The sequence below is a fragment of the Alosa alosa genome, chromosome 8, assembly GCF_017589495.1.
Source record: "Alosa alosa isolate M-15738 ecotype Scorff River chromosome 8, AALO_Geno_1.1, whole genome shotgun sequence".
In the NCBI taxonomy this organism is placed as follows: domain Eukaryota; kingdom Metazoa; phylum Chordata; class Actinopteri; order Clupeiformes; family Clupeidae; genus Alosa; species Alosa alosa.
In genome coordinates, this window is record NC_063196.1 from 12,101,547 (window position 1) to 12,126,965 (window position 25,419).

At 44.1% G+C, this 25,419-nt stretch overlaps 1 protein-coding gene across 4 annotated transcripts in view; it reads left to right on the plus strand.

Moving 5' to 3' along the window:
- Positions 1–466: 466 nt before the first annotated feature.
- Positions 467–25,419, plus strand: part of map3k5 (mitogen-activated protein kinase kinase kinase 5) — a 54,274-nt gene continuing 29,321 nt past the window's right edge. For 3 of the 4 annotated variants that reach the window (XM_048250226.1, XM_048250225.1, XM_048250227.1), the window contains exons 1-6: positions 467–1,525; positions 12,104–12,243; positions 13,569–13,592; positions 19,018–19,211; positions 21,947–22,115; positions 24,230–24,336. In XM_048250226.1, the coding sequence (XP_048106183.1) occupies positions 1,102–1,525; positions 12,104–12,243; positions 13,569–13,592; positions 19,018–19,211; positions 21,947–22,115; positions 24,230–24,336 (1,058 nt within the window). In that variant the 5' untranslated portion in view covers positions 467–1,101. The remainder of the gene's footprint in view (positions 1,526–12,103; positions 12,244–13,568; positions 13,593–19,017; positions 19,212–21,946; positions 22,116–24,229; positions 24,337–25,419) is intronic. The other variant, XM_048250228.1, reaches the window with a different exon arrangement.

Below are 25,419 nucleotides of genomic sequence, written 5' to 3' on the forward strand. Positions count from 1 at the left end.
CATCTAATTGCAGTGGTATGTATTTGCCGCTAGAGGTCACAATAGTATCTTTATTTTCACACCACACGTGTGTAGGCTTTTTTTCTCCCAAACAATGTTTCACTATGTTATGCAAATACAGTAGCCTCCATTATGCACATAAATAGAAAAAGATCTTAGGCCTACTCACTTGGCAAATAAAAAGAAAAGTCATTAATAACTTGGGCTATGAGACCACACGAATTGACTGTAGGCCTATTAGCCTACCCTGTCAAGGGTACAGTTCCTTTAGAATCACCTAAGCCTATGCATTTAAATGCACCTCTTTTGAAAGAGATCGAATTCCACATGGTTAATAGCCTACTCTCCACTCTACACGTAGTAGGCCTATCTCTTTAAAGGGGAAAAAGTTCCCACCCAGTAAGTCAGCCAGACTCCACCCCGAATGCGTGAAGCTGTGCAGGAAAGATAATAGTAGAAATAGGGCGGCCGCAAGGCGATGGTGTTGGTGGGAGTAGGAGGAGTGAACGCAGGCGAGGCAAAGGCATGACTGATTTCATAACTTGAGTGCTTGCAACATGACATAAACAGTAGTGGCGGTAAGTCATATGGTCCGGGGACGTTGTTACCAAGCCCTCGAGGAAATTGCTTTCATTGTCAACATGATACAGGAGGACCGTGGATTTCGAACGTGGTGTTGGAGTTAACTTACAGTACTAGGCAGTCTACCCTGCGGAAGCATGCATGCCCGTGTGTCATTCGATGGGAACGTCAAAGGTTTTGTTTCAGACTTGTTTTGACAACTCTCAACACGGATCCTTAAGTGTGTCGTGACTTAACAGCATGGCTGTTACCGATGTTGATCGCGCTCATGGACAGAAATGAGTATTTTGTTTTGAACGTGGAGCTGCGTTCATTATGTCGTGCGCATTTATGTCTTTGAAACCTTTAAAATCGCGTTGAACGATTGTTCTCCGATATATCAACACAAAATGTCACTGGGTTAGAATGCGTAAGGAAGGCGTCTCGTCAGCACCGAAGTGTGTGTAAGCTTTTGCCGTCTGTTACCTACACTGGTATTCAGCGTCAACAGGATTTGCGCGTTCATCAAACGTGAACAAGATGAATCCAGATTTAGAAGGTGTCACTCTGTCGGTGCCCTCTCCGAGTCCCTCTGTGGAAATTCATGACAACAGCGGGGGCCTACTGAAACCCCACGACGAAAGTGGCTCCAGCGGTGGCACCGTCATCCCCGCTGCCGGGACTTTCTGGCAGGACCCCACTGCTCCGATGAGCTTGAGTCCGACCGTCCTGACCTGCACGGGGGACGGCGGCGGGCATATGACCACGGGGAAAAGCAAAAGCAGACCCCTCACTGTTGCCTACGTTATCAACACAGAACTCACTCAAAACTACACGGCCGAGAGCATGGCCCTCCAGTGCTTGAAAGCAGCGTGCGACATTGTGGGCTGCAAACTGGAAATTGTGCATTTTGGGAAACTTGACTTTGGAGAGACCTCAGTGCTTGATCAGTTTTATAACGCAGGTAAGAAGTAGAGCAGGTGTATCATCTTTCAATGCATCTACATTCACCCGTCAAAGCTGAGTATAATTACACCTCTCTGTTCTTCTGGTTCACATTAGGTTGCATGTTTTATTTGAACCATGCATGAAACATCCAAAGACAAGCCAATACTCTCTGAATTAATTCTACAGAGGTCTCTATTGGACCTGGGTTACAATTTGAAGCTCCTTCATAAGGACCAGTTTACCAGACAGCACTGTCTGCCTGTTGCTTATTGTTGGGGTTGTAGACCAGTGGTTCTTAAACTCCCCCTCAATGTCAACACCAAAGGCATTAATGTCGGTGGCAGCGTTTGACAATCTGATTTATCACGTCCAAAGGATGACTAGCACTCATCCCATGTAAGCCCATAACTGGCGCTCTTGTGGCAAAAAATGGCTGCATAGTGTTCTGGTACTAAGCTTACATACAGCATCTTTGAGCTCATTGCAAGAGGTGCAGGTAGAGATTTGAGTTTGCGTTAACAGAGCATCCACTTTCAGAGGAACATTATGGAAACACTGTAAAGTGTTGTAAAGCCTACATTTAAAGCTACTGAATATCCTTGTTTTCAAAACATGTTGGTCTAAAAGCCTTTAGAAAAATGTCTGTAATTCAGCTGCAAATCATTTCGCGACCCCTCTGATATTTTCTTGACCCCCAGTTTAAGAACCACTGTTGTAGGCTACTGTATTGCTGACCTCTTACTACCCACTGTAGTGTACATAATTACACACACACACACACACACTGTGTACGTCAGACTGGAATCTCTAGAATAGTGGAACTTCTCTCTGCAGGTTGTCTAATCTCTTCCATAAGCCTGCGGGTGCTTGAGCTGTTGTTTTCCCATCTGGGATATCACATTTTCCTGCCATTATGAGCTTGGAGTAAAGCATCGCAGAGAGCGTCATGGTTTGCTCCACTCTTCCTTTTTTCAGTGTATAAGGGAGGCTTGTTGAGTGTGGTCTTTCCATCCAGTTGTTAGGGGGATGGCACTCTTCCCCAGTCTTTGCCCATATGTCTCTCATTTCACATGTAAATCCCAGTGGAAAGAAAGCAACGTTGTCCCTCTGTTTTTTCTTATTTGGACACAGTGAAAAAGAGGGATGTTTCTGTTTCCACAGGCAGGGAATGCCCTTTGCTGCTGTTACCCTTTGCTGCTGTTGCCCAGAGTGAAGGGGTCTTTTAGAGTTTCTGACCCACAGTGTTGGTTGCTGTTTGCTTTGTTTGTTTACCCCTGAGTATGCTTTATTTAGAGCAGTGTTTTGGGCTATTTCAGAACATCACCCATTTCCAGCAGATGTGTATAACCTCTGTTGAGGTAAAACAAGTCAAGTCAAGTCAAAACTCAGTCAAGTTGCCCAATCAGTAGTTTATGTTTCACCAGTTAGTGTGTTCATTGCACCTTTTAGGTGTGTGTTTATTTCTGTTCTGCGCTGTGTAAACTATAATAGTTTCCAACTGCCCTGGCAGTAGCCCGAATAAGGTAACTCTAGTTAGGATGGTGGCCAGGAGAAGGCTGTTGGTAGTCACAATTACAATGGGTTGTGTAAACAGAGTTTCTGAGAACAGAGAACTTTTCCCTTCCTTTTCTCTACACTGATATCAAACAACACTGCAAACAACACTCCCAGAGACTTCACAATGCACACTTACACCAATAAGCACACATGCCCAAAGACTCTCTATCTACTTCCCCCTCTTCTTATGTTTTGGTTACATACACAAATACACACACACAAACACACACACACACACACACACACACACACACACACACACACACACACACACACACAAAGAGAGTTCCTCCACAGAACTGTATTTTTGCCTTGATGGAGTGGGGTTGGGTGGGGTGTTAAGTCTTATCTAGATAGATGGACATGGAGTAAGATGCTCCTCCTGCCTTATTAGGCTGTGCTGTGTGGAAATTCTACTACCATTCCTCTGCTTGTCCTGTGAACTTTGTGAGAGACATTCCTCAGAACCCCCCGTGCCTCATAATCCCTTACAAAGACGACAACGCAAATCTCTAAAATGTGCAAGTCTAGGCACATTCTCTCCAGCCGGTCTGGTCAGCCCACTAGATCATATGGAGCAAGACTTTTTGGAGCTGTCTGGTCTCTGGTATCACATTGTGAGGAAGATCCAGATCAAACTCCTCAGAGTCTAATGTCATGATGAAAATAATGTGTGAGTGCACGACTGCACGTGGAATGTTATTACAGGTGTAAACTTCTGAGGGTAAAAGAGAGCGCTTCGATATCAATGCAGTTTCAGACGAAAAAAGAAAAAAGTCTTTCCTGAGGTTAGGTATTAGGGCAAGGCCTCTAAGGTTATGGGAGAAGAAGTCATATAAGAGCATGCTTACCTGACACTACATTTGTCATAGGTGAATAGGTATGTCAGCTAAGATAGGTGTTGTGAATGTAGAAGAAACAAATAACCCGCCTAAGACATAGATATCATTGTGAGGTACTGAGATTTGTGAAGCCAATCAGGACGTCTCAAACAAACAAAATGTTCACTACTATTGACACCCAGTGTCACAGGCTGACCAGGTTTTCACATTACATTGTACTAGTAGAGACTGGCCAGGAAGTATTTGGAGAAGTTTTTCTTATTTGGTTGACCTCTGTGGTTTCAGTGGACTGCAAACAGAACAGGCAGCACGACTGAAAGAATGTGTCATAGTCAAAGAATGCGGCCGTTTTATCATGGTAGTTAATTATTATTACAGAGTTTTAATTGAATTCAGGAAGGGTTGCTCCGCCCCTTGTCTAGTGTGAAGAAAGGACTGCCCATGGATATGAGCCAGTGGAAACTGTATTGTGTGTGTGTGTTTGATTATATTAAAGTCCTCTTTTGACTTTTGGTGAAAATGTTCCTTTCATCACTAGTCCCAGATAGGATATCAGGGCTGAAGAACCTGTTCCTATATTGCAAGATACACTATCTTACATCCCCAAGGACATGTAAAGGAGGGTTTTCGCTTAAGTCATTTAAAAAAATCAACTAGAAGGACCTCTGCTCTGCCAAGACCAAAATTCCTCTCTTGCAATGTCACAGAAAGTGACAAAAAATTATCTGCTACAAAATATGGGTTCTTCTGTGACCCATGGCACAGCTTTCCACCAAGTCTCATGAAAATCATCGTCTTAGATTTTGCATAATCATGCTGACAAACAGAGCAAATAACCTGTAACAGGCAAATAACCAGTAATGATAAAATAACTTTCTTGGCAGAGGTAAAAATATTCTCATTCAAAACCAGTGATGAGCTATCAACATTCATATCTGATGTTAGATTCAGGCAGCCGTCAGTCATTCTTATTCAAATTGGCTAACCGCACTGGCAAAAGCCTGAAGCTGTATTGATCTGACTTCTCCACTGGCACAAGCCTGAAGCTGTATTGATCTGACTTCTCCACTGGCACAAGCCTGAAGCTGTATTGATCTGACTTCTCCACTGGCACAAGCCTGAAGCTGTATTGATCTGACTTCTCCACTGGCACAAGCCTGAAGCTGTATTCATCTGACTTCTCCACTGGCACAAGCCTGAAGCTGTATTCATCTGACTTCTCCACTGGCACAAGCCTGAAGCTGTATTCATCTGACTTCTCCACTTCTGCTTATGGGGCCACGTGATTATGTAACCTCCATTCAGCACACAGTGTGGCGGACCTCTGTTGTTGACTCTTTTTTTCCCCCATTTCTGTCTTTGGTGGTGGTTGTGTGTGTGTGTGTGCTTGTATGTGTGTGTGTGCTTGTATGTGTGTGTGTGTTGTGTGTGTGTGTGTGTGTGTGTGTGTGTGTGTGTGTGTTATACTGTAACTCTTCAAAATATGAATTCCAACACAAGTTCCCACATGCTTTCTCCCTGGGCTTCTCGGGGCTGGAGCCTCCAGAGGCAGAGTCCTCCTGTGTGACGGGCAGTCCTGCTCACGGCTCACTTTGATGTCACTACCTGGTCATCTTATTTACCCCATACATACCCATGTGGCTTACGGAGCATTAGGTCAGCGAGAATTGGATCACAGTCGCAGGCTGTCTCCGAGGTCTTAAGTGCCATGCTGTTGTTTAGGCGAGGAAATAGGGGAGGGAGGGACACAAAACAACAACAACAACAACGGCCATTACAGTAATGACAGCGGCAAGGACTAGATGCTGTACATCCTGTGCAGGAGGTTGGACAGGACTTATGATGTGGCTAGTCTGAGCTATGCTAAGCATGTCAGCAGTTTTCATTTGAATTTCTTTCCGTTTTTAATTTTAATTAATTGTGCATGTTCACCAGGATGACTAGGCACTTATGGGTAGTGAGTGTGGGGCATTGTGGGAGGTCCTCTAGAAAGAGTCTTACCTTCCTGTGGCTTGCGGGCAAGAATGATGGCAGCTATAATGGCAGGGTGATTTGGCTGATAGTGGCACAGACTTAGATAGATAGATAGATAGATAGATAGATAGATAGATACTTTATTGATCCTCAAGGGGAAATTCAAGACTTGCCCTGTCAGCGCGTCTATCCTCCAGACATATAGACCCAAATACAGAAATCCAGTCCAAATAGTCTTTGAATATTGAGATCTGCGCATGTAGTGCAAGTATTATGTAATAGACAATGGCATTAGATATAGAATATGAATATGTACAGATGGTTACAGTAATGATTTTAATGTTTTGATGAATGTTTACTAATGGTGTAGAAAGAAGCATAATCACAAAATGCAACAATGGTCCGATTGGCAGTTCACTGTGCAAACAGTGTGTTGTTGTTTCTAAACAGCATGGACATTGCCGTGAGGAAGAAACAGTGCTTTCACACACTAATTTCTTCCAGAGTCAATGTTGTCGTCCACAGAGAATTGGTTATCTTTAGAAGGTGCTCTCATATTGCTATTGTTCTGTAACAGTTTGAGACTTTTGTCCAGAAGCTTATTTTTAGAGAATGAGAAGAGAGAACTTCCTCCTATAGAGTACCTCCCAGAATTGTTTTGCCGGACAGCTTTGTGAACCTAAATCTCTCTCTGACCGGTTGGTACAAAGAATGAGCTGATCTGACATGGGAGAAGCTGGTAGAATTGGAGTCCTACCGGAAGGAGAGACAACAGTTTTTGTTGTTGCACACAATGAATGGCGTGTGTGAGAGAGTGTCCCTTGCTACTCATTATGCTGGTAAACAATTATTCCAGAGAATTCTGTTGACCAACTTGACTGCATTGCCAGACACATTTGCCCAGGCATTTCATTGCCTTAGGAAAGAAAGACATATTTTTTTAAAAAGCCCCATCGCTTACATTTGTGGAAAACAGAGTCTTGGAAATAGTTGCTGCTAATGGAATTCTGCCACTAGGCAGGAAAGAAGCCTGGTCCCAGATACCGTTTGCACCACAGCGTTCCCAGAGGATGCTAGGAATTAGCTGGATGGGATTTAAAAAAAAAATCAAATTCACATCCTGTCTTGATATGAATGTGATATAAATGTGATGTGAAATTTTTACACAATTCTATCGAAGAAGTTTGATCTCTTCCTAATGTCTAACCATTACTTCTTTTTCATGTGCCTGGTCTATTTGATTGTGTGCTGTGTGATGGGCACACCAGATAGTGTACAGTGGCACTCAGCAGCACTCTAATTGAAAAAAAAGGATTGTTTCCCACTGGTCAGATCCCCCAAAAGCGCATGGATGCATCACATCGCGTGTTTCACTGACCAGACGCTGATGTGTAAATGGCGCTGTGGGCGGACGAGTGCAACCAGGCCTGGTGTATGGCAGCCAGTGCAGTACAGTACTGCGTGTGGTCTGTGGCTTTGAAGAGGAAATCAGATCATCCGTCCGTCTAGGCACCAGATGAAAGCAAGCACTGTTGTTTCCTCAACCTTGCGCTATTTGGCTTACTGCAAAGCCTGTTGTTTTTTATTTCCACAGTGTAGGGAGGAAACCTGAGGACTAAGCTTGCCATTGCACCACAAGGTGTTTGTACACATGGGTGTTCACCTTATAACTCTAATATGATAAAGTCTTTGGGAAAATAAGACATTTATTTTATAAATTATTTTATTATTTTATTACCTAACAAGATCAGTGCAAGTGAGACATTTCTTATGATGTTTTTTGTTGCCGGCAGTTGTTGCATAACTTTTTGAGCTGTTCATGTGCTCTCAGTAATGTGAGTTGTATATTTGTTGTGGGACAGACCTCCACCACACTCTACCCCCAACCCCACCCCAGCCCACCTTGGCAACTGACCACACACGCGTAGCCGAACACTGTGACCACCAGGGCTATATTTGTACCTGTGCCTAGAACTCGCGGTCTGAGGCGTTTTGTGAGGGAGTTTGAACTACTGTCTCCACTTCACACTTCGCCTACCCACCTAGCAAAAGCGAGTGACAATGCTGAGCTGAGTGACAACGCACTGGCAGGTCCTCACACACACTCTCCATGCACTGCACCGACCTTTCCGCTGATACCTCATGCAGTCCTACATGCAGGGCTGAGTCTCGGCACAGGAAAAGAACTTGAGCGTCCCATCATCTCTGGCATGTGTAAGCTGGAAAGGATGATCTTTTTTTTTTTTGTTTTTTTTTTTTTTCTGGCTTTCAGTGAGGCAGGATTTTATTGTTTGACTTTCCATGCATTTGAGCCTATGAAAGATCTCTCACACACACACACACACACACACTTTAACAGTCAGGCATTATAGCCTTTGAAAGAGCCCATCTCCAGTCAGAATCAGGACCCCGTCAAAGCCTACACTGGCATGTGGTTTTCGCTATCTTTCTTTCTCTTTCTCTCACACACACACACACACTCTCTCTCTCTTTCTTGCTCTCACTCACACACACAAACACACACACACTCTCTTTCTTTTTTATCTATCACTCTCATTCTCTCTGTTCCTTGTTGTTTTTGTCTCAGATTAAAACGATGTACCTGGAGTGCACTGAGGCGGGTGCAACCCAGACAGAGGGCGAGTTGAAAGAGGATGGAAGATTTTGTGAATAAAGATTGTGTGTAGATCTAGTCAGGCAGGCCACCCGTAGAGGAAAGAGGATGAACTGGATTATAAACGCAATCAGAAATGCCCTTGTTTTACGTGGGAGTCCACGAGTACAGGTTGGTTTAAGCCTCATCATAGGCGCATGGGTGTTCATGCAGACAATCTCTCTCTCACAAACACACACACACACACACACACACACACACACACACACACACACACACACACACACAGAGTTATTGCTGTGGTCATCCACTTTCCCAGTATTTATAGACATGAAAAAAAGGATATAGGCTGGGATGACTCGATCTCTGCCTAACATCAGGGTCCACTGGCTGGGTTCATTAGAAACTAGCAGTTCTTCAGCATATTTCCTCAGACAATAAATACATATCAAAATATAAATACAAATCTTTCCACCTCACACTTGGTCATGAGATGACATGTGTATGCAAATGCACGTGTGAGTGGTTACAAAGCCCTTTATTCTGTTTAAATGCAGAGGTGAGTGCTGGTGAGCTTATCACTGGTTTGTTAAGCAAACGTTCTATGACTGTGTGGATGTCTGCCATCTGGAGTAGTTATCGGTTAATCCTTCCTCTTAATCAAGGCATCGTGTCTTCAAATCTTGCTTAGTTATACAGCACAGGAAGTCCGAGAGAGAGCCTCTCTCTATTTCACTTGTTCTGTCACAATCTCCAATTCTCATTTTGTCTCTCTTTCTCTCTCTTTCTTTCTTTCTTTCTTTCTTACTTTCTTTCTTTCTTTCTCTCTCTTTCTTTCTTTCTTTCTTTCTTTCTTTCTTTCTTTCTCTCTCTCTCTCTCTCACAGTTTTTGCTCTTCTCTTTTCTCTCGCTCCCTCCATCGCACAGCAGATGTGAGGGTGCAGCTTGGCTCGGCTCGGCCTCACCTGTGCCATCTCATTAAAGCAGCTCCGCTCAGTGCACTGTGAGCACTGACGAGTGAGAAAGAACCAGAGCTGCAGAGAGAGACAGAAAGAGCAAGAGAGAGAGAGGCAGGGAGAGATTAAGAGAGAGAGAGCCTTTCTGTCTGTCTCTCGGCCATTCTCAACAATATTGCATCGGGCGTTCCTGTTCCTTTTCGCTGCCATGCCTCACGCTTCTCTCATTCTTTTCTGGCACTTCTCTCATCTCAATCAGCCCATTTCACAAGATGGGGCCGCTGTGTAAATCAACTTCCTGTGGAACAGCACTGTCCCATAGACAGCAAAAGAAAAGTCCACAGGAAAGACAAAAGCAGGAAGACGTTTTACCCTGCCAATTAAAGGAGAATTCCGGTGTGATATTGACCTAAAGTGTGTTGAAACATGATACCGAGTGTGAACGTATGTCTCATAGCCCATCTCGGCTTGTCCCCTGCACTCCAAAATAGGCCGGACACCTGGACACTGTGAAATTGGTCTATCAGTCAGTCAGGAAGCAATGTGTTTTCCCATCATGCCGAGGGGATAGCGAGTTCACTGTTAATTGAGGACGCGCTCATAATGATGATGGGGGAAGTCTACTTCTCCTCCAGGGCATACACAGCTTGAACGTGCCTGGGTTGCTCCGACGGCGAGCACCACTAGTGGAATGTTAGACCAGTCTGACAGCACATCGACGCCGAGTATGGGAGGACATTTTCCTCTCTTTGATTTGTGTGTGGAGCTGCAGTGAAACTACTTTCTCAGACACATTCTCAGCATTTTTCACCTCCTCCGTAAATAAATATAGTGCGTTGGCTGGCAACTGACCAGACAATCTTGGCTCATTCCTAGAAGGCAGAGAGCGTTTCTCAGAGAGAACCCCAATTCAGCATTCAAGTGCAGTTCAGCAAAGCTGCCCCCTCCAGGCGTTTGTAGACGAGTATTTTCAGCTCCTGCCTGAGAAACACTCTCTTTTACTGTCCTGCACTGCTCCATATCAGGCCGGGCCTCTTGTGTATGCTAATCCAGGAAGGCATGATGAAGCGTGATCGTTGGTCCTGGGGCAGACCCAAAGACCCAGGCTGACGGAGTCAAATCAGTCCAGAAAAGGGCTTCCTATAGGAGACATCCTGGTGAATGCTCCCATGCATGTCGTGCTGAATCATCTCCCTAATCCATGTGTCTATGCCATGTGTTATTAAAGGCTTACTATAGGCCTGTGTCTGTCCTTATCAAAGGGCCAGTCATGGAACGTGGCAATCCAGTGTCAGCCCACGCTTACAGGGAAGAGCAGTTCTTCTATGTATTTTTAAGATGCATTTTGTTTAGGCGTCTCTGAATCTCTTTTAGTTTCTTTCTTTCCTCTCTTTCTTTCATTTCTTCAGCATTGGTCCCTTTGATAAAGTGAGTGATAAATTATACCAGAGAGAGAGAGAGACAGAGAGAGAAAAGAGAGAGAGAGATCAACAGCAGCCCTATTTTACAAACCACATCCTGGTGGCATGTAGGTGTTCTGGCGTAGGGGCCGTTGCACAGTGCAGAGGGGACTGGCCCATTCCCCTGAGGGATTATCACAAGCAATGAAAGAGAAAAACACTGCACATGGTTACATTAACCTTTCAAACTTGTTTGCATGTTTGAAAGGGTTTAGTACAGTTATTCGACACGTTTTGCAGTTTGATTTATTTTTTCTGCTCTGTGTGAGTGCAGGAAAGGATTGTGTGTGTGTGTGTGTGTGTGTGTGTGTGTGTGTGTCAAAAAGAGAGGAAGAGAAGCTGGCCATTACTATTGTGGCTGACAGAGAGACAAACAGGAGCATGTAGAGCTAATGACTAATAATGAAATCTATGAATGGTTGATTTGTCTTACTTTTAATATTTTTTTTTAGCAGATATGTTTCTATCATGAATGATGGCTTTGTCATGGGAAGACTGTAGATGTTGGGAAGAATTTTGCTTGTTGCATTCATTATAACTAATTAGTCTCAAGCTAACTAATTGAGTATTGCGATACAATTTCCAACACACACACAACCTGTTGTAATGCATGACTCTGTTAGTGTCACTGCACTCTCAGGTACAAATAAACATGGAAGACTAGGTTACAGTTATAAATACAACCCCTGACTAGAATTGATTACACATTTCATTACATTCAGTGAAATTCCCCTCACATTGCTTCCCCTGTCTATGCAGTGTGTGCTCTATGAGCGAGCCATGCACTACCCAACCAATCAGCACAGCTCGGAAGGAAGGGCTGTAATTTGAGTGTTTGATTTGGTTAATCTTAAATATCAACAACCTTTCACCAGAATTAAAAGGCTTTAAATGTGTTGTTTGAGTTGTACAGACAACAGCCAAACATAAAATACAGTATTACTGGGCCCACTTGAAAATCAAATTCAAATTACTTTTGGAGGTGCACCATAGTGCATTCTGATGGTGTGTGTGTTTAGCAGATATGTTTCTATCATGAATGATGGCTTTGTCATGGAGACTGTAGATGGTGGGAAGAATTTTGCTTGTTGCATTTATTATAACTAATAAATCTCAAGCTAACTAACTCCAAATTACTTTTGGAGGTGCACCATAGTGCATTCTGATGGTGTGTGTGTGTGTGTGTTGCAGATTTCGCTGTGGTGGAGATGACTGATGTCTTCCGCCAGCCCTCGCTCTTCTACCACCTGGGCGTGAGGGAGAGCTTCAGCATGGCCAACAACATCATCCTCTACTGCGACTCAAACTCCGACTCGCTGCAGTCGCTGCAGGTACAGTTGGCCTGATTGGTTGGGTCTTGTGCACCGATGTTGGTTTGGTCTCATTGGGATAGATTGTGGAATATGTGCAAGGTGTGCATTATATGACCAATATATAATATCCCTCCAGCACTCAGTCAGCAGAACCTGAAACTGGGTGTGTATCGATGCCATGATGTTTCAAATCCCATTGAGCAGCGATGTTGACGTTTGTATATTTTATATATTGGTTGGATGAACGTGGATGGAAAAGGCTCAATCCCTGAAGTAGTTAAAATGTGTCCATACTGTATATGACCATGTAGGAGGGATATCAGGTTCAGCATAAGTCAGCCAGTTCTGCTATTGTTTTCAGGCCTGCAGTGTTGCTTTGTTATTCTATTTGTACATTGTCAAATAACTTCAAATCAATTATCCTCTCCAACTGTACCCACCCCAGCTTAAAATAAGCACCCGACAACCCAGCGCCTCTAAAATGGTTTCCTGTTTGGTGGTTTCCAACCCACGAACACTAATGCACCCAAACACCATGTGCTCCCCTCACGGAAGCTCCTGGCTTCCTCTAAAATAACTCACGAGTGTTTTAATGGCGCCTGCCCTGCACACTTTCAGCACATTCAGCTTATTACTGGAGCCCCAGCTGTTTTATCATAAACACTCGTTAACACAGACTCACCAGCAGAAATGCATTAGCGGCAGATCATACAATCACAGGGCAGACCCCCCCCCCTCTCCAGTTAGAGCTAATGGGAACTCAAGGGCAAAGGAGACATGAGGGGCAGATCTTTTATCTTTCTTCAACGCTTATGTGTGGGACAGTGCTGGTGCTGTAAACAGAGTGGCTTTTACCAGTCCACTCTGTCTAGTCTAGTAAACAGAGAGAGAGAGAGAGAGAGACTTTTGCAAACATGCACAGATAGCGCTCCATAAGTGTGTGTGTGTGTGTGTGTGTACACAAAAAGAGGAACCTGAAACAGCAGACAGTGGATGAAGGTAGCAGTGCCACCAAGGAAACCTAGCCTTACCTATTACGTAATGATGTTATGATCCGTTTTCAAAGCATGATATGTTTATTGTATTTTATCCAGGTGTTAGCACTGGGCCATTAGCAACATTAGTGCCACATATTGTGTATAGTATAGTATACAGCTATTTGGAGATTTATTGTAGTCAACAGAAGATTATAGAGATGTGGCTTGAGGTAGTTCTAAAATCAATGTTTTGCACATGGCTCTGTCTTGACTTCACAGAGCATAAAATTGTGTAAGATCTGACAGTTGTGCTAACAGTCATACATTTTTTATGATGTTCATGGTGTGCATTTCTCTGTCTTCCAGGATATCATATGCCAGAAGAACACTGTAAGTACCCCACATCCGCTTGCTCCTGTTGGCATCTCACTCACTCACTCACTCACTCACTCACTCACTCACTCACTCTCTCACTCTCTCACTCTCTCACTCACTCTCTCTCACTCACTCTCTCACACAATCTCTCTCTCAATTTTTGACATGCGTGCATGTGCTGATATATAAATGCATGGAATGTATACGCTATATTTCACTTCCTGTTTGTTAGTGAACATTGTGTCTGCAGTTGTCTGCTGGTACATACATACACACACACACACACACAGTATACACGAGAGTATTATGAAAACACCATGAAGCATGCTAAGAAGGGTGCTGTGTCATGCTGGTGAGCATTTGTTCACTGCATCTCACCTTACTTGTTTCACCAACCACAACCCATTTAGTTTTGCTCTGTCCCCGCTCTCAGCACAACATAGACACTAATAATGAGTGGCGTAGACCGTAAAGTAATAAAGGAAATTCATTATCAGTTTATTATTATTAGTATTATTACAAGTTCCAAGCTCCTGCTTCTGGCTTGGTCTGCCTTTCTCTTCCTCGCTTTCTCTCTTTCTCTCTCTCTTACACACTCACACACACACACACACACACACACACAGGGGCAGATGGGGAAGGGGTAGTGCAACGAGGGCTTAGCAGGGCTAAGTGGCTTTGCGGAGGGGAATAAGGTGGCTTTGTACTGCAGGAAGCAGGCAGCCAATTCCCCACAAGCAAGTGGAGGCAGCATGAGAGAGTGTGTGTGTGTGTGTGTGAGAGAGAGAGAGAGAGAGTGAAAGAGAGAACCTCTATGTGTGGTTCAGCATGTCTCATTACTCCCTCCCTCCCTGTCTCTCTGCGTGTGAGCCTCTGAGGGCCTCTCAGCTCTGCTCACTACTCTCTCCCAGCTAAACTCCCAGGCCTCCTATTGGCAAAGCAGTTTCTGTCCAGCACGATCACGTGAAGCTGTTAGTCTGTGCAAGGGCTCTGTGCAGCACCCATGCACCCAGTGTGCACCCTTTTTTTGAGTGTGCAGTCAGCAGACATATCTACGCCGCACCACAGCATGCAGTTTGACCACTTTTCAGATCGCAGGCTGGTTTCTGAGAGACACTTGTGTCTAGTGGTTTGCCGAATGTCGCGACTGGTCCCACCAATATAACTCCCCATGGCTGGCCCCAACAAATGTGTGTGAGCAAGATGATCTGGTACGGCTAAATTCAGCTTGACCATTTGTGGGCAGTAGAATAGGGCCCATTATGTTTTCTGTGTTTCAGCGTACTCCGATGCACTGGTGTGTTTGAGCGTACTGTACATGGCTGGGGTGTTTTTCGATGAGGAGAAGCGAGCGCTCCTGTGCTCACGCTGAGCGTGTGTGTGCTGGGATTGTGGTGAGTGGGATCGAGAGAGAGAGAGGCAGTGCTCTCTGTGTGTGTGTGTGCGTGCGTGCGTGCTCTCTGTGCGTGAGTGAGTGCGTGCATGCATGAGTGAGAGTGCGTGAGTGTGTGCGTGCGTGCCTGAGTGCGCATGTGTTTCAAAGAGGGAGAGAGAAATGGTGTGTGTGTGTGTGTGTGTGTGTGTGTGTGTGTGTGTTCACTACATGACACAGATCATAGAAATGGCACAGGAAGAGAACACTCAGCAGGCCTCCATGAAAGAGAAAGTGCTGTCTTGAGTACCCTGAAATCTGAGCTGTGTGTGTTAAGCTTCTGTGCATGGATGCATGCTTCACTTGAACTGGCCTTGTGTCTGCTTGCTGTGAAAAGGTCCAAACAAATGTGCATGGATGAATGAGACAGTAATCCCCACCTTGAACTGGCCTAATCCCCCTCCTCTCTCTCTCTCTCTCTCTCTCTCTCTCCTCCCTCTCTCCCTCTCTCTCTCTCTCTCTCTCTCTCTCTCTCCCTCTCTGTCATGTATAATAGCAGCCTTGCCCTTGTGGAGAGGGGTCCAAAACAAAGTCTGCTCTAAATGCCCCTCTGGGTAGCCTCCAAAAAAAAAATGAATTGATCCTAACGAATGAGACATTGTAATCATCCCAGGCATGAATCACAGCGGGTGGGTGAGGGGTGGGGGTGTTGAGGGAGGCGGGGAGTGTCGGATTTTGCCATTTAGGGTCAGTCATTCAGTGCTGTCTGCTGTAATGCCGCATTCCAGTTGTGTCGTAAAACGACTCATGCTTGGGAATGATGTCACTTCCGTGTATAAACCAGAGCTGGTTGTGTTCCAGTTAGTCAACAAGTCATGAGAACAATGCTAATGTTTGTTAGCAATTGTCTGTTGTTAGCAATTGTTACCAGATATAGCAATACCAGTTGGGAACAAAGCATTACACAATATTTTACACGGTCATAGCTATATAACGACATATAGAGGTTGGACCCTATTGTTTCTACGACTGATTTAATGAGTCACAAATCAGACAGAACTGCTAATAAACAGACAATATCCACAACTCTCTTTTACTGTAGGAATTTTGAACTTGGGGTACTCTGGGTTCAAATGAGCTGAATGAGTCAGGATACAACTTCAGGGGGTGTTCCTTTTGCAACTTCCGGCGAATGACTCGGGTGGACAAATGGAATGCAGCATAAGCACAGATGACAGCGATGTGGGTGTTGAGAGAGGGGTCCATTGTTGGGGGTTGACGTACTTTGTCTGGGATTCTGCCATTCAGGGCCAGCCATTCATTGTTGTCTGCTGTCATCTTTGTGAGAAATGAGGTGTTGGTAACTATTCTGTGACCAGTGATGGCTGGCTGTGTGTGTCTGTGTGTGTGCTCTGCCGGAGGAAGTAGTAGGCCTACTGTATGAAACGCTGTCTCAGTCTCTCAAGAGAAGCCAGAGTGTCAAATGTCACTTCCTTTGCTGTAGTGGAAAGATGTGACTTGACTTACAGTATGTCTTGCTCACACACACATACACACACAGAGAGAGAGAGAGATAGAGTGTGAAAGAGAGAGAGAGGGAGAGAGTCACCCTTGTGTATTCAGAATCATGTTTTTGCTCTTTTATTATTTTTTGCAAACAGTAGCAAAAAAAAAAACTACATTCACGTCATTCATAAAACCCAAAACAGTCCTCACGCTGAGATGTTAGCACCATTGTTAGCATGTTAGCTGCATTGTTAGCATGGCATGTTTGCATGTTGTGGTAAGACTGGTGATTGTGTAAGGACATTAATGTCCTGAGCCGTGGAGCCCTGCACGCAGGCTGAATGAATCTCCATCCCTGTCGGTGCAGATGCTCATCTGCGGCTGTATGCTAGCTGCCTACCTTCAGGCTGCCAAGTGTTTCATTTGGTGTACCACAGACCCGCTCCATGCACGGTTGTATTGATGGAAGGGAGAGAAGGGAGCGGAGATGGAGAGAGAAAAAGAGTGTTTTTGTTCTGAACCCTCCGTAACCTCTTGCGCTGTTGAAAATTCTTCTCATGCACTATTAGAATCAATGACCGATACAGTATGAGAAAAAACAGAGAAGGTGCAAAAGAGGGGTGGTAAGAAACTGGCAGAATGGAATGAATATGAGTGAAGAAGAAACAATGAAAATGAGTGAGAGAGAGAAAGAGAGAAAGATGAGTTTGCATGTTCCTCTCAAGCCTATCCACTCAGCCATTGCAGGCTCAGACATCTCATCCAAGAGGTAGCACCCTCCTCCCTTCACACACACACACACACACACACACACACACACACACACACACACACACACACACACACACACACACACACACACACACACACACACACACACAAACACACCTGTTGTTGGTGCACAGCGGAAGCGGAACCTGTTCTCCCCGTCTGGTGCAAACGAGTTCCAGCAGAGAGCCGCGTCACATGCTGCTGCTGCTGCTGGGTTGTGTCACGAGCAGAAAACTCACCTTTTCAAATGTCATGCCCAACGCCTACTATAAATACTAGTTCTTGGCGCCTGCCATTACTTCGAGGATAAATGCATTTGCTTTGTGTAGCTGACAGATTACAGTGAACATACCTAGAGAAAGAGGGGTCATAGGCGACTTTAAATGTTTAAAGTTAATTAAAGTTTAATTAAAGTTTAAAGGAAATTAATTTGGGGATTGGTTGAGAAGTCCTTTTACCTCTGCCTAAGGGTTGTTCCCTTTCCTAGTATTTTGTGACCAGCTGTGTGGAAGTTCACATGTGTACTACCAAGATATGTCATTCCATTTCAATGGTGAATGAGGTCAATAGGGGATGGCACCACTGTCACTACAGTCTGTAGCAATGGAGAATGTAGTCATGTCATAGGGAAATTCCAGTCAGTTGTTTTATATTACGTCATATTTATTTTTAGTCATTTGACACTTAAACACACACACACACACACACACACACACACACACACACACATTGGTCTGGCCAAAAAAAAGGTCACACACTCTAATATTTAATTGGGTTTCCACAAGCTTCTGCAATGTCACAACATTTATTTCCGTCCAGCGTTGCATTAATTTTTCGCCAAGATCTTGTATTGAAGTCTTCTTCAGCACATCCCAAAGATCCTCAATGGGGTTAAGGTCTGGACTCTTTATCTGGTGATATCTCATGCTCCATGAACCACTCTTTCACAATTTGAGCTCGATGAATCCTGGCATTGTCATCTTGGAATATGCCTATGCAATCACGGAAGAAAAATCCATTGATGGAATAACCTAGTCATTCAGTATATTCAGGTAGTCAGCTGACCTCATTCTTTTAGGACATAACGTTGCTGAACCTATACCTGACCAACTGCAGAAACCCTAGATCATAGCATTGCCCCCACAGGGAGGCTCTTACCTATTTGCTTAGTTAAATCCAGGTGGTGACCTTTTGTTTGGCCAGGCAGTGTATACATACAGATGTATATGTGTTCTCTCTACCCCTCTGTTTCCTCTGTCAGATCCACTAGAATAGCCTCTATACACAGTTGTGCTGCACCCTTTCACCACGTAACTTTTGGACAGTTAGCTTTCTCCGTGAAAGCCACCACCACCAGATGCTATACCAGATAACATTTAAGATCTATGGTTCTATTTGGTTCTACTAAAAAAAAAAAAAATAGTTTAAAGCTACTCAACACTGCAATCACTGACTTCAAAGGCTAAATACTTTTCTTGTGTGTGTGTGTGTGTGTGAGAGAGAGAGACTATATGTGATTTGTATCATCTGTCTGTTCATTTTTTGAATGTCTGGTGTCTATTGGTTTCTAATCTGTGACTGCAGATGTAAATTAGCCTACTCTGGTCCAGTGCATCAAATGTCAATATTTATGTTTAAAATTGCTCAATAAAGTAAATAAATACAAATAAATACCTATCATGCTACTACTTCAGTACTTTAGTACACACCTAATCATCTGATTTTTTTATGAAATGTATCTTCTTCCTCCCTGTGTCACATTCTCTCCTCACGTTTGGTCTCCTTCCTCAGACATGCACGGCCAACTACACGTTCATCCCGTACATGGTGACGCCGCACAACAAGGTGTACTGCTGCGAGAGCGGCCTGATGAAGGGCCTGACGGAGCTGATGCAACCCAGCTTCGAGGTGCTGCTGGGGCCCATCTGCTTGCCCCTGGTGGACCGCCTCACCCAGCTGCTCAAGATCCCCCAGGCCAACTCCTGGTAAGCAGGTGGCTGCCCCACGAGATGCCTGAATAAAATTGCAAAAAAGCAGTAGGGCAGGGTGTTGCCTGCAACTTCACGATATGATACTGATATGATAAAACTAATTTGATTTGATTTGATGTTGATACTGTGTTAATAGTAAATACATATCGATACAGGAGTACATTACAATAAATTATATCGATATTTTGAGCAGAGCCCTTGTAAGCAAGTAGCTGCCCCATGAGATGTCTGACCAAAAATACAAACAAGTTCTTAGTTCCCTTGAGAGGAAATTGAATGTATTTATTTATGGAAAATAACATCTGTGAAATTTGTTTTAGAAATAGAAAACATTTTTCACTGACGATAGAAGCATTCTCATCCAAGACTTGTATGCTTAATTTTATCCAAAGCGACTTACATACATAAATCATTACAAGGGCCAGTCTCCTCAGAGCAACGGGGTTAAGTGCCTATCTCAAGGGCACAATAGTGGTGGCTGGGAATTGAACCACAACTTTTCTGGCTACTGCATGTGTATCTGGCTTCTGCGCCTTAGCCTCTGTGCTACCATCACCGACAATGACAACAAGGCATATTTTATATGGCATTCACTTATGACGCATGTGGACATTTTTCTTGCAGGAAATAGTTTGAATTTTATTGTGGGATGCAAAAATGTTTTGCTGCGGGATCATCACAAACACACCCCAAGACAGAATCCCACCATCTGTCCTCACAGCTGGTGTGTGTCTGTTTGTCTGTGTGTGTGTGTCTGTGTGACCCAGCCTGCTTCAGACATGCTGTGTTAATTAGTTGCACTCTTGAAAAGCAAAAGAGAAAAATAATCCCACACCTCTTCAGTGGAGGAGGGCTGCTGCGGTTTGTGCTCTGCTAAAAAGCCTTTTGATTTTCTCACTTATCCAGCCAGAAATGCACACGTTTCGTGTACCAAATATAATAGTGGCTCTTGCTGTCCTACTTCTTTTCATACTATTTGAGGACAGCAAAATATACACACACACACACACACACACACATTCTCATTCTCATTCTTTCTCTTCCTGTTTGGTTTCTCTGTCTCTTCTCACTAACCTTATGTCCCTTATACTTTGTTCCTCCCCCTACCTTTCTGCTCACCGCCTCTCCAAGCCAGTCCTGTAGATTATTACTCTATTTCTCCATTTTCTCATCCTCACATTCTCTGAAATGCTTTCTTTCAGAGAAAGTGAGAGAGACAGGGAGGATGGGAGGGAGGGAGGGAGTGTTGAATGGAGAGTGTGAGAGTGTTAGAGTTATGGAAGATGACAAGGACGTAGAGAGTGTGAGAGAAACAGCAAGAACATAAGAAGCAAGCGGAAAACCATGCACATTACTGGAACTTACAAAGCAGGCATGCTATGTACACTACGTACTTGGTTTGTGGACTTATAGGCTGGAACGCATAGAGAATTTTCCATGCTTGTTTCCACCCCAGGCCAAACTCATTACATCGTGAGGCTTTCCATAAAGATCTGAAGCTAGTTATTTGTGATAGGTTTCCTGCCTCTCCCCGGAAAGGGGAAAACTCAATACATATTGTTTCTTATTTTTTCCTCCTATTTATTTATTTAGCTTTATATATTTGTCTCTTTAGAGTCCCCCCCATTCACTTCATCTCCTGCCAGATGCTCTCTCCATCTTTGCATGACTAGTCTGAGTGATGACTCATTCTCTCTCTCTCTCTCTCTCTCTCTCTCTCTCCTCTCTCTCTCTCTCTCTATCTATCTATCTCTCACCCCCCCCCCCCTCTTTTTCTATCTCTCTGTCTCTCTATCGCTCTCCTGTTTGCTGGCGGAGAAATTTGCACTCTGGATGACTACTCAGTAGACCTGGCAGAGACCACACACTCTTCTAAAAAAGCAAAACACAACACACTTATAAAAAGTAAAAAACCTGAAGAGAAAAGATTCTGCAGCTTGCCCTCAGAGACATACACGTCCAGGCTCTACAGAGAAAGCTTGAAAGATTCCACTCAAACCCTGTGAAACTTTGAAGGCTGAAGACATTGCTCTAGTTCCCTTACGGGATATTCCAAGATAAGGTGCGGGACATCTGAAAGGGTTTCAGATGTCGCTGTTTTCCTGCTGGAACGCAGAGCTTGAGTGTGTTTGCCCTCTCAACAAAATCAATGAGATGCAAGGCATGACTACACGCACACGCACACACACGCACACGCACACACACGCACACACACGCACACACACGCACACATGCACACACGCACACACACACACACACACACACACACACACACCACCAGGAGTGTTATCAAGCAGGCGGCATGGTGCTTTATATAAGCAGGTCAGGCTGGGTGAGATGGATAACACTGGTTATCAAAGGTTTGGCGGGAAAGAAAGGGGAAGGTGATGAACAAATAAATGCAGGGCAGAGGCTAACAAGAGAGCATCTGCCATCAGAATGGGATCTATTTAAAGATGGAGAATCAGATCAATCTTATTAACATGAAAGTTTAATGGTTAAACTGGTGGAATTAATCTATTAACAGTAGAACTTAGAGCTGTGGGTTATTATGGCTATCAAACCCCAGTTGAAATCAATATGGTTAAATAGAATTCTACATCACACTCCAAATGAATAGCCATGAGTGGTATTAGATTGGATAGTTGAGTGTTTACTGTGAATCATGGTTCATTGTATCACAGTATAAACTGTGTAACTACCATAATATCACTCTTTCCATTCCCCAGTCAGTACTTCCGCGAGATGATCCTCAATGAGATTCGCAAAGCGCGGGAGCTCTACACAGGGGTGGAGCTGGCGGCAGAACTGGGAAGGATTCAACAGCGATTGGACAACATGGAGTGCCTATCATCTGACATCGTCATCAACTTGCTTCTGTCCTATCGGGACATTCAGGTAAGTCTTATGGACTTTCTCGAATGTTTGTTTAATGCATACAGATAATGTGTGAACACATTTAAGGTGTCATTATAATGGATTTGTATGCACACTGCACAGTGAGGGCTCAATAGAATTGAACAGAATTGCAGACATGGCCAACATTGCTAACTTTAAGCACATTTGTAATTATCTGCAAAATGTTAAACACATACAAAATACGCCATCACCCCAATGAGCCCTTTTGATGAAGGGCAGCACCTCATCATGCATGTGTCTGAATTGTTCTCTGACTCACTGAGAATGTTGGGACAATGACATCATCATCTCCAGCCTCAGACTTGGAGACTGTTGCCGTGTTACTGTGCAGCTCTTTGCGCAGGTCTTGACATGACAGGCTCCAGAAAGGCTCCTCTCTCTCTCTCTCTCTCTCTCTCTCTCTCTCTCTCTCTCTCTCTCTCTCTCTCTCACACTCTCACACTCTCTTTCTCTCTCTTTCTCTCGCTCTATCCAGTCTTCTCAGGTTAAGCTGGTGCTCCTGTCAAATGATTTACTGTGCTCGCTTTATGGCTGTATCAACACCACGGCTGTTGGCTGAGCTTCTTCAAAGTGTGACAGACAGCACAGTGGCAAATGCTAGAGGGACGCTGGAGTGAGATCATGTGTGGCTCAAGTGCTTACTTTGCACCAGATGCGCTGCTAAAATAACGGTTCTAGTTCAAGTGCTCTAAAGAGGTGCACTAGACCTAATGCGCTGAACTCCTCTCATATTATCCATAACAACCTGGAGGTTCAGCTATTTTTTAGTTTTTTTTGTTGTTTTCCACATATTGATTTTATAGAGGGGTTCCACCACTGGCACACCCCCATTTGGAACATAACTTTTCCCACCAGAGGAACATTCCAGACATTGTGGGAAAAATTCTACTGGAAATCTTAAGGAAAAAAACCTGAGCCAGCTGTCAAGTCTGCAATGTTAACTCTAACTGTTTGTCTCATCCCCATCATCCTCATCATCCTCATCTTCCTCATTTGATCCTTTCCAGAGACTGTATGATGAGCTCATGACCTTGTTAAGGCCACAACAAATAAGAGAGAGGTTGAATTTTTAGACAAACAAACAAAGAGTGTGAGATGGGTTCAAGCCATTCATCAATAATGTATGGGTAAATGTTAGGGTTGGATTATGGTGAGTGCTGTGTTGCAGATTCAAAATCTAGTGAGAATGGGAGAATGGCCTCAACATAGGAGAGGAAGCCAAAGATTATCTGAAAAAGGAGATTCCAAATCTTTTAAAATTTTTGTTTATAGAATTCTGTGGGGGATGTGGTTAAACTAACACAAACACTCATGTGAAAACACTCATGTTTCTTTCAGTTAGATTATCGTTGTTATGATCTTTAACAGTTTTCTGAATTTATGACATCACCTACTAAGGTCTAAAATGAAAAACAGTGACAGTTCTTCTCCATGTAAGTGAAGGACATGGCTAAGGCTAGGTGTAAAATGTATTTGATTGGTTCAGAGTGATTCCCGTGACGCAAGCTAAAGCTAGTTAGCCGTTACATTTTTGTAAATGGGGAAGACTAAGATTGATATTTCTCCCTATAAGAAAATCCTTGAGGAAACAGATCTTTCTACTTTCACTGCATACAGGTGCAGCTCCTGACCCACCTGCAGACAAACAGACAGAAAACAAGCAGAAGGCTTAGTGGCATCCTTCCGTCACGCATGCAGTAGTAGAAACAATAGGTGTCAACAGACAGAGAGAAGGAAAGTAAGAAAACAGAGAATAAGAGGTGAAGAGGCTGAATAATTTAGCCTGTTCAGGGAGGGTGAACTGGCGCACAGTGACCAAAACACTGAGCCTGTAACTTGGTAGCGGGTGTCACTAAATAATTGAATGTGTTTGATGTAAACAAATGGAGGACGTAGTTCCTATCCTGGAGGTTTGGGCTGTGATGTAACATCCCTGGGATCGAGGGGGCACTGAAGAAGGGGTTGCATACTGTACAATGAGTAAATTTCCTGTTTATTGTTGGTGTGTGTGTGTGTGTGTGTGTGTGCACGCTTGTGTTGCGTTTAATAGACAAAGAAAATAAAAATGTGTGTGTGTGTGTTTTGTCCTGCAGGATTATGAGTCCATTGTGAAGCTGGTGGAGACTCTGGAGAAGCTACCGACCTTTGACCCGGTGGCGCATCCCCATGTGAAGTTCCATTATGCCTTCGCCTTGAATCGGTAATGTGTTTGCTTACCAATTTTCTGCACCCTCTGTATGCAGTCAGTATGCTGTGCAGCATGTTGTGTACCTCTGTTTGCTTACATGTCTGTGTGTGTGTGTGTGTGTGTTTTGGGGTGCCATTTTTTAAGAATGCAGAAAAGGGATAGAGTAAGGTGACCTTGTTGTCCCTTCAGGCCCCCCTGCATTTTCAATTTCCCTTTCAAACCTGAAATGACTAAAATAAACAACAACAAAAAACATGGTTATGCAGTGCTAATCCCATGAAGTTAGGCAGGATTAGCAGGCGCTTGCCAACGTTGGGTGAGTGTGGCGATGCTAGAGGTTTATCCTGTAATTGGGTTAATCTAATGAGAGAGAGACAGAGAGACAGAGGGGCTGTGGGAAGAAGATGAGGAGATTGGGGGTGTGTTTGTGTTTGTGTTTGTGTGTGTGTGTGAGTGTGGGGGGGGTGGGGGGGTTGGTTGGCGGTGACACAGCACATGTACGGTTGCCTTGCTGCCCCCCCCCTCTCTGTCTCTCTTTCTTTCTCTCGCTCTCGCTGTCTTTTTGTGAGGTCACGGCAAATGGGATTGTGTAGTATTATGCAGGCACATTTCCCGACACGTAACTCCACCAGACACTTGGGGCACTTACTCAGGGCATCCCCACCAGCCCTGCAGTACTTTGGCTTCACACATGAGAACGAGAAATCGGAAACTCTCCATCTCTTATTGTAGCAATGCGATTCTCAAAGTGACAGTTGAACTGCTGTTCTTGTCCAAAGTATTTAAAGCCACAGTTGAGCTGCAGAGCCAGAGTATTTACAGCTGCAGGCAAACTCATAACCACAACATCTCTTAAACATCTCTTGTGCCTTCACAACACATTACACATCTTAAAAGTTAAAATCTTTCCTCTGTTCCTCCTCCTCCTTCACAGCTTGTAGCAGGAGAATAATTCACAGTTGTATGAAATAGTGTTTGTACACATGGGTTGTGACAGGCGATGGTGTAGGCTGACATTATACATAACCACTGATTTATGAGATGGTGTCTTAGATAAGTGTTAGCCTTCAGTGGGTTATGATTGCATTTGCTTTG